This window comes from Hippocampus comes, unplaced genomic scaffold (assembly GCF_001891065.2).
Source record: "Hippocampus comes isolate QL1 unplaced genomic scaffold, H_comes_QL1_v1.1 scaffold189, whole genome shotgun sequence".
In the NCBI taxonomy this organism is placed as follows: Eukaryota; Metazoa; Chordata; class Actinopteri; order Syngnathiformes; family Syngnathidae; genus Hippocampus; species Hippocampus comes.
The window spans coordinates 335,747-344,958 of NW_017804802.1; the positions used below are offsets into that span (position 1 = coordinate 335,747).

The following is a 9,212-nucleotide window of genomic DNA, read 5'->3' on the forward strand; positions in this document are numbered from 1 at the left end:
TTGTATTTGGGAAGCAGCCTGAAAGCAACAAACACATGCGCACACTCAGGTGAGGATGACGCGTGCGCGCGCGCGCGCGTGTGGGTGGGTGAGCAGTCGAGACTTTCAGGGCACATCCGTTGGCAAAATCATTCCCAAATAAAACGCTGACGTCATGGTCCTTTAGGTTGCATGAATGCACATGAGGATGCACTTTGTTTTTTTTCCTCATCATCCTCAGCCATTTCAGTCGATGGCCTTTCGTCTTCTGAACAACAACAATTTGGGGCCAACTTTTTTCAGCACTTCGGGGGTAGCGGAATTGTGAGCGGCTCCAAATAACGGTGCCATCGCAAATGTGTCAGGAAAAGCCCGCCGCGTCACGGCTGGCCGGGCCTGAAGCGGCAGAGGGCCACAAAGGCACAGGGCTCGTGCGCAACGACAGCGCTCGCGACTTCCTGTCGGAAGGCCGCAGCGCCGCCGGGCTCCATCCGCGCACGAGCCCGCGCATCGGCCTCGAGCGCGGCGTGAGGAAGGACTTGAGCGGAATACCTTGTCCCGAATGACTGACAAGTCATACACACAGATGAGCGCGGCGCGCGCGCGCGTCTGTGATGAGGTACGGGATTAAGGAGGATCAAGGTGCTCAGCAGATGTTTTTCCGATTAAACTTGATCTCCTTTGATTAAAGAGCCGACGAGCGAGGCCGACACATGTGGCGGGAGGATAAGACGCGTCACGTGTCGATGACGCCGCACACGGGCCCCATTCCTCGTCAAAGTCGGCGCCCGTTTGAACGGCGGGAGCGGACGGCTGCGGACTCGCTCGGCGCCGGGTCGTACTTGCGGAAAAAGCGGACAGCCCGGAACGAAAGGCGGCGGGGCTCCCGTCTTTTCATGACGTCACTGACCTGCCGACATCACCCAAGCGGAGCGGGAAATGAAGGACGCGACACTTTGGCCGGATGACGCGCACCACGTCGTCGGGGGGGCACCGGTCCGGGATCTTGTTCAGGAAGGACGGCACGGACGACAGGAAGGAGTCCATGTTGAAGGCCGAGTTGAAGACCACCGCGTCGGCCACCAGACTGCCCGCGAGATGACGCACGTGACTCGCAAAGCGCGCAGAGGGCGAGGCTCCGCCGGCCGGCCCGCCCGCTCACCACGACACAATCTGGTTGTAGCCATACTGGAAGTCCCGATCCTGCTCCTTGCGCACCGGGTACACCAACTGGTTCTCGTGGAAGTACACAACCTTTTTCAGCCGGGCCAGGTCCGGTCGAAGAGCCGCCAGCTCGCACAGGTTCAGAACCGAACTGCAGAACAGAACCCTGCCCGGCAGAGGAGACGCACATTGGCACGAGTCTCAACCCAACAAGTCTCCCGTTCCAAAGTCTCACGGGGCCGACGCAAAGCGGACCGGGACCCAAAGCGTCCCGACCCGTGACGGCCGTCGGAAAATCGGCAAAAACGTTTGCTCCTTGTTTTCCCGATTCAATAAAGGCAAAGGTCACCTCACGCCTCACGGCGCCAGAGGTGCGCGGTTTCCGGGCTGCGGCCGTCCCGTCTGGAGTTTGCAGACGTTCTCCCGCTTTCTGAGAAGTAATTCGCCGATTCTCAAAACGGTTGCGGATGCTTTGGCGAGTCAATCGGTTGCGAGCGCGGAAGGTAGCTTGCCGGTCGGGTCCCGGTCCAGGAGGGGAGGAGGTGTGACCCACCTGTAGGTCGGGTTGGGCGTGACGCGCTGGCTGAAGTCCAGCGCCGAGGTTCTGGCCTTCCAGTGCCACTTCTTGGCGGGCGCGGTGAAGGCCACGCAGGAGTCCAGGTGGGCGCTGAGCAGGTCCAGCAGCTGCTTGTGGGAACCCCCGTAGAACGGTTCCAGGAGCAGGACCCGGGCGGGAGGCGGCGCCGCCTGACGGCGCGGACGGCAAATGACAAAATGAGGCGGCGGCGGACGCGACGGCCGCGTCGAGTGAGTGACAGGTCGGGCGGGCGACGCCATTAGGGACACAATGCCAAGTCATTTGTGGCGGGCGCCGCGATGGCCGCGGGTCCATCAGGCGTATCTGCCGATGCAAATGAGCCGGCCTATCGGCATGATGGGACCTCGCGGGCTGTCATTACGGCTCTCATTGTGCTGCCGACGGCCGCGTCCTTCGCAGACCTGCGGCGACGGCGCCTCCACGATAACATCGACGTCACGCGCGCCTCTCATTGTCGCGCGACCGCCGCGGCGCTCCCTCGTCCCAAGGTCGGACGAGGTCGTTCGTGGGGCCCGTGGCCGATACGTTGTCAGAATGTGACAAGGATGACCCGAGGGCGCCAGAGTAGCTTTTCGACACTACCGACTCCGCAATCGCGACAAAGGGAAGGGAGGTTTGCCGGCCACAAAATTTGCTGGACACTTCCTCCATTTGAAAAAGTCCGCATTTTTGTCCATTACGCTTGTGTCACGACGGTTGGCTCGGCAAGATGCATCGAGAAGGTTTCTTGTCTCCTCTTTGAAATGCTGTACACACACCTTCCGCGTCGGCGCGGTTTGTAGTCGTCAACCACGACAATGACGTCATTGAGGCGCGCGACTTCTTCTCGTTTCGCTAACGCCGCACCGGCGTCCGAACGTCACTTTAGGTGACAGCTGACCATTTCGAGGACCAATGCGCCGGCTGCGCCGACAACGGCCGCTGTTTAGTTGGACTTTCGTCGCTTCGGGGTAGCCGCGCTAGCTCCCGCGTTAGCAGCGTGCCGAGCTGCGCCGCTCCGAGCCGAGCGACGCGGGTCAAACTTGGGTTCTGGACGCTCGTTCGCCGAGGAGCGAACGTCGCCAAGAGTCGCCTAACCCAACTCGGATGACGCCCGCCGCCGCTGGCATCGAGTTCGGCGAAGAGCGAACAAGGCGACACGCGCGCACGCACTCACCTGGGACTCCATTGGGCTGGCCTGACGGCCTTACGTCACGTGACGCGATGACGCCATCGCGCCGTTCCTTTGTTTTTTTTTTTTTTTTCAATTGACAAAATATCGACCACACGACATCGGGCGAGCCAATGAACATCTTTTACGCACCCACAAAACAGGGTTATAAAACTCAATTCTATATTAAAAATGAATATTTTAAAAAGAATATTCGAAATAATAAATAAATAAATATGTTACTTTTGAAACATTTGTGAACGTTTAGCAATTATTCATCTACATTTCTTTGTTAGTAGATCGAGACCGAAAGTAAATATCGACCTCAATCAAAAAAATCTGACATTTACATTTATGGATGTGAAACTTTCCGAACAAAACGTCTGAATGAACAAGCGGAGACAAGGTTTTCCTGCTCGTGACGTCATCGCCCACGTGAGGGGAATGCACGAAGACAGCTGGGATAGGGGGTCCACGACCCTTGGGAGGGGAAAGCACATCGGAAAATGGATGGATAGATTTATAGATTTATAGATATTGTTTTTTTTTGTTCAAATATTTTTTTTACAGCCACACATTAAAAGTCAGTCAGAGGTGCAATACATTTCCGTAGCATTTAATTTCAAAGACATACATTACACACACACACACACACACACACAAATACACAGCGAGGGAGAGAGAGAGAGATGAAATTGACCAAATTGTTGAAGAGAAGGTTTTGGCCAAACACCAGCAAATTGCGATTGTCTAATTTGACGTCAGTTGACCACATTTTAATCATGTGCAACCAATGACACTTTTTTTTTTTTTTTTTGAAGGGAGTTATTGAAATATTTCGTTCATCAATTCCCACCAGTCAGCAGCGCCACGATGCTGTCCATCAATGAAAGGGCGTGTTCACGAGAAGAGGTTTCTGGGAGCATTTTGTTCGTTTTCTATTCCACGGATTTGAATGGACGGACCGCACCGCCACCTCGCCGTTGTTGCGTCCGGGTTCGAGGCCGGAGGCCGCAGCTCACTCGGGACCATCCCGAGGAGGAGCACGAGCACGGTGGAAAACGGGCACGTGGACCGCGTCCTGTTTTCCGCTGCTTTCAGAAGAAACGTAAGACGACAGGTCCAAGTTTGAAGTGCGGCAACGCGACGACGTGAAATAAAGATGACGGACGCATTCAAAAAGAAAGACAAGAGATGTGATGGATGTTTTTGTTTTCATTTGACACAAGTGATCACGACTGCAGCTGCAGTTGTAACAGGCCACTTTTAATGAACTTTGACTTTTTCTCATCTTGCTGCCTTCGTGCGTTTATTTGTGGCTTCAAGTGTGAAACAGTTGAACATCCGAGCAAAGCGAAAGAAGAAGACCGACAGGAAGCGGTGATGGTTGCCCCCGCACCGGTCCTCGCCTCCTTTTTTAATGGCGCGACGGGCGACGTCATGATGAATCCCACGCTGCAATACGATTGGCTCCCGCATACAGGGAGGACACGCCCCTCCGACCTCAGGTGCCACAGGAAGCCGCGCTCATCGAATCAGGGGCCATTCCGGGAGCGCAACTTCAGCTGCTCTCCGAGGACGTCGGATAGGGAGCGGTTGTCGGGGGCGGGGCCCCGCCTGCGCTCCCGCTAGCTTGGCCGTATTAGCATCGCTTTGTCGCGCCTCACCTCGCTGAGCTGAGCCAAGCTTGACTTTGCGGAACGTGTCTTAGCTGAGCCGAACGGAGGCTCGGGACTGAGCGCGCGAATCGCCTGCCGGCGGCGCAAACGTTGTGAAAGGAAAAGCGGTCCGGTCGCACTCAGAGGTCAGCACGGCGGTCTGGGTCCCCGGCCGAGTGCGTCCGGAATTCCTCCTCCTCGAAAGCTGGCGCCGCGGAGAAGCGGCCGGCGCCCGAGGGGTCCGAGAGTCCGGCGGGGCGGCGCGGGTCGACGGCGTCCGACGGCGGCGGGCGGGCCCGCCTCTCCTGGGCCTCCCTCTCGCAGTACGAGTAGCGGTGGTTCATGTGCTGCGAGTACGAGCCCGAGTGCGAGAAGCGCTTTCCGCATTTGTCGCACTGGTACGGTTTTTCTCCTGAGTGCAGACGCGAGTGCTCGATCAGGTGGTGCTTGTGCTTGAAGGCCTTGCGGCAGACGCCGCACTGGTGAGGACGCTTGCCTGAGGGGACACGCACACGAGCACACTCAAAACCTTGCAGCGCCGACCCGCAGAACGGCGCGCCGAGTACGCTTGCAGCGTGCAAATGACTCTTAAGCGTGACATTCCAAGGCCCGACGACCACGTGGACTTGCCGAAAGACGCTCGCCGTCTCTGTGAAGGAGGACGAAAAGAGGAACCGTACCTGTGTGCTCATATCGGTGTCTGAGGAGGGAACTGCTCTTCTGGAATGTTTTGCGGCACAAGTCGCAGGCGTACGTCCCGCCGGCGGCGCCACTCGCCGTCTTCACTTTTGACTGGCTTTCTGTCAGCTGCCCCACACCTGACAGGTCGTCCCAAGACCCGTCCAACAGCTCCCCCTAACGCACGCACGCACACACACACACACGCAGATGGTGACAATCCCACACATATCTTTACAGACACGGGTCACACTCATGCAAACCCACCAAGGCCCCCCAGACTTGCCACCGCCCCGTCCTGCAACAACCCTATTAGGTGCGGTGGTAAAATCCAAAGATAAAAGCCAATGTCGAGAAATGAATTGCCACACGCGCGCGCACGCGCTCACTCACCTGGAAAGCCGCTTCCCATCGTGTTTGTCCGCCGCGCGCGATGTCGGCAAACGCGGCCGCCCCGCTAGCGTAGGCGAACGCCATTCGGGGCGCGAAGCCGACACCCGAGTCCGGGACGGGGTACCGGACGGGGGGCGGCAACATCGTCGGCGGTAAAGTGCCGTGCGGCGGCACGGGCGAGTAGGCCGGACGCGCCGGAGAGGGATCGATGCCAAACGTGGGGCATTTTTCCATCCGCCGGCAGTTTCTGCCGCCCTCGGAGTCCGGGAAGTCTTTGGTGACGCGGAGCGGGTCTCGGTTGCCGCCAGGTTCCGCTTCGAGACCGTCGGATCCGGTTTTCTCGGCGCACTCGCGCGACAGGCTCTTGGGCACGGAAAGATCGAGCGGAGTATCGGCGCAAAGATCCTCCCAGACCGGGCTGTTCGGTGCGTAGGGGCTACTCTGCGAGCGTTTGGAAGACGAGGACGACAAGTTGAGCGGAGACCGACTGGCGTCGGGCGTTCTATCCTCCGGACTCTTTGTCGCGAACTGTCCCGGGTAGGCGTCGCCGTTTGACGACGCCGGCGAACGTCCGGAGATCCGGCGCCGTTCCGATCCGCCTCCCGCGGGAGGGCTGCGATTCCGTTGAGCGAACCACTCCCAAACAAAGTCTTGCGGAAGGCCCACGGCCAAGGAAATCCTGAGCAGTTCCTCCGAGTCGGCTCGCGCGTTCGCGGTCCAGTGAGTCCGCACGACCGCCGAGTGATCCTCGAAAGGGCTTCCGGGGCTCGCGCGAGGCTCCCGGGCGGACGCGGGCCATTCCGAGGACTCCGAACCCGGACCGAGCCCGGCCGGCCGCAGAACGGCTCGGATGTCTTGGTTCATCTTGCACAGGTAGCGCTCGTGCTGATGTAGCGGAATGGCTCCCGGGCAGGCCTCCTTGCAGAACTGGCACGAGTACCAGACCGAGCCAGGTCCATCCGTCTGTCTCGTCTTTTGTCGTTTGTTTTGGTCCGGTTCACCGTTCGCCCGCTCGGCCGACTCCGGGGAGTCGGCCGCGAAACCGAGAGCGGGGCCGCCGCGGAGGTTCTTCTCTTCCGTCCGGGCCCCGAGCTCCTTCGTGTAAGCTCCGGGTTTGGAAAACTCGTCCGGGTTCCCGTCCGTCGTTCCTCCGCGCATCTCGTTCGGGCTCTCCGGGGTCCCCGGCAGAAGGAAATTCACGCTCCAACTTCCCAGCCGGCAGCGGGAGCCCAACCCGTCGGCGAAGACCCCGGGGCCCTTCGGTCTCCCGAGCCTACGGTGAGAGGCCGTCATCAGCCCGTCCGTTGTCTCGGACCGGACGTCGAGGCGGTATTGCGCTCGGGCCTTTTCCGGCTTGCGGCGGAGCTGGGCCGGGGCCGGGCGGGGCTGCGGGGCGGGCTCGGCGGCGCACCCGACCCTTTGCGGACGTCTGCGGAGACCGATGGGCCCGGCGCACTTCCTGCTGCTGATGTGGGAACTGTACGAGCCCGAATGGGAGAAGCGCTTTTTGCAGTCGCAGCACTCGTACGGTTTTTCACCTGGAAAAAAAACAGCAAAATAAGACAACGACGTGTTCCGGGAGGCCCGAGAGCCTCCCGCCACTCTGAGCGTTCCTATCTTTTGTTCTGTTTCGTTTCTGACTTCCCGGCTTCACTTTTCACGCCCACCTCCTTCAACGACAAGTCTTCCTTGCGACCTTGGGAACAAAGTCACCTTCCGAACTTCACTTGCTCTTCTTCCTACCGCACCCGCGACCTTTCGTTCGAGGGCTCCCGTCCTTCAAACTGCACTTTGTACCTTTCCGACTTTTTTTTTCCCGTACGGCGTCAACTTTTGCGCGACCCAAAGCCTCCCGCCTCTGACGACGACGTTTGCTCGAGTTTTTCTTCGACCGATCAGAAGGTCCGGAGGCCGCGGCGAGGGAACGCGCCGGCGCCACCTACCGCTGTGGATGCGCAGGTGCTCCTTCAGGTGATGTTTGTACTTGAAAGCTTTTCCGCACTCGGCGCACTTGAACTTGCGGTTGACGACGCCGCCGTCGTTCAGCAGCTGCGCACGCCAACAACAGAAGGACAGACAACTCAAAGAAGTGGGACGGAAAGTGAGGGAAAGAAGATCAAACGACGCTGCCGAGAAGAAGAGATATAGAGATAGATAGATATTTATATATATATTTTTTTATTCCCGTAAAAAGTTGGACCAAAAGTGAGTGGTCGGCGGCACCGGGCAGCTCCTTCAGCCAGAGAGCGCGACGCCCGAGCCCCGAGAAGGAGACGTAGCGCCGCTCGTCCCTCGTGACTAGACGGAGCTGACTCCAAAAGCTGGACTCAACCCCGCTCAGCCATTTTGAAGATGCTTCCATTTCGATTTCTTCCACTTTTCCCTCCCATCATGTTGCTGCTGTAAATCGGGAATGTGTCCACTGGGAGACAAGTCCAGGTTGTCTGATCTTCAATTTCAAGCCGGTCTCGCTGCCAAACGGCGATGCCTGAGAGATGGAGTCCTACGGCTGATTTTCTTCTTCCATTTCAGCAGCACGCCTAGCGCTGCGCAAAGGCTGCAATCCGGGCAGGAGACCGACTTCTCGGCTTTTGGAATTGCTCTCTTGCCTCCTCTGCCCCCCGACATGGTGATTGCGCCTTGTTTGACTGCCGCTTCCCCGCCTCCTCTCCAGTGTAGAGAGGCGGCCCGGTGGCCGCGACGACGGAAGCCAGGCCGTCGCGGCCTGGCGTCTGCGCCGCCGACATCGGCACTCGAACGCTTTCCCCAAACGCTGCTTCATCTCGTGAGCAAGGTTTGACTTCACAAGGTGTCTTCTTCTTCTTCTTCTTTCCTGAGCCTTTCCTTTCGACCGGGGGACGCCGACTCTTTGAGGACGAAGGGCTCCGCAAACCAACTTGACTCGACTCGAAAGAAGTTGAACGAATGTCGCCTCGAGGTGAATGAGTGAAGTTGAAAGCATCGTAACGGCAAAAGAAACACTTGCTGGCGTTTTGGAGGGATTTGGCTTCTTTTTAAGCAGCGCCGGCCATCTGGGAGGCTTTTAAGCTTCACGTGCGCGTCTGCGTGTGTGTGTGTGTGTGTGTGTGTGTGTGTGTGTGTGTGTGTGTGTGTGTGTGTTTTGGGTGAGTTGATGCTCTTGCCATGACGGGGACCGAAATGTTCAACGGCAATTTGATGAAATGTGAGCTCAATAAGAGGCCAAAAATGAGGCACAAGAAAAGGACCAATGGCCGACCTCATTTGGCGTTTGGAGGAGGGCTCCAGCGCCATTTTGTTTTTCTGGCTGTTGGGCCCTCACACGCGCCTCCGACGCCTTGTCGAGATGTTCGAGCGGCGCCCTCTCCGTCCAAACGGTTTCACGCATAAAATGGTCCTCCAAGCGCGACGTGCGTGCCCACTTTTCAATCCCCAAATGCCAAACTTCCCACGGAGAGGAAGAGTTGCGGCCCGAAGACATTGAACGCCCTGCGGAGGAAACCCCTTTCGGCCGCTCGCGTTCAACGGCTCCTTCTCTCGCTCATGACGACGAGTCGTCGTCTTATCGGCGTCGCTCGCGGCGGGAGCGGCCGCCCGATGCTCTCTTCGCGGC

General features: G+C 58.4%; 2 protein-coding genes across 2 annotated transcripts in view; both read right to left on the reverse strand.

Moving 5' to 3' along the window:
- gtdc1 (glycosyltransferase-like domain containing 1) overlaps positions 1-2,974 on the reverse strand; it is a 6,445-nt gene extending 3,471 nt beyond the window's left edge. The window contains exons 1-5 of the mRNA XM_019894037.1: positions 2,898-2,974; positions 1,697-1,890; positions 1,142-1,309; positions 890-1,066; positions 4-18 (exon numbers count right to left, since the gene is read on the reverse strand). Of these exons, the coding sequence (XP_019749596.1) occupies positions 4-18; positions 890-1,066; positions 1,142-1,309; positions 1,697-1,890; positions 2,898-2,909 (566 nt within the window). The 5' untranslated portion in view covers positions 2,910-2,974. The remainder of the gene's footprint in view (positions 1-3; positions 19-889; positions 1,067-1,141; positions 1,310-1,696; positions 1,891-2,897) is intronic.
- A 979-nt stretch (positions 2,975-3,953) lies between these two features.
- Positions 3,954-9,212, reverse strand: part of LOC109530422 (zinc finger E-box-binding homeobox 2-like) — an 8,287-nt gene continuing 3,028 nt past the window's right edge. The window contains exons 4-8 of the mRNA XM_019894167.1: positions 7,564-7,767; positions 5,621-7,158; positions 5,230-5,404; positions 4,677-5,045; positions 3,954-4,642 (exon numbers count right to left, since the gene is read on the reverse strand). Of these exons, the coding sequence (XP_019749726.1) occupies positions 4,690-5,045; positions 5,230-5,404; positions 5,621-7,158; positions 7,564-7,767 (2,273 nt within the window). The 3' untranslated portion in view covers positions 3,954-4,642; positions 4,677-4,689. The remainder of the gene's footprint in view (positions 4,643-4,676; positions 5,046-5,229; positions 5,405-5,620; positions 7,159-7,563; positions 7,768-9,212) is intronic.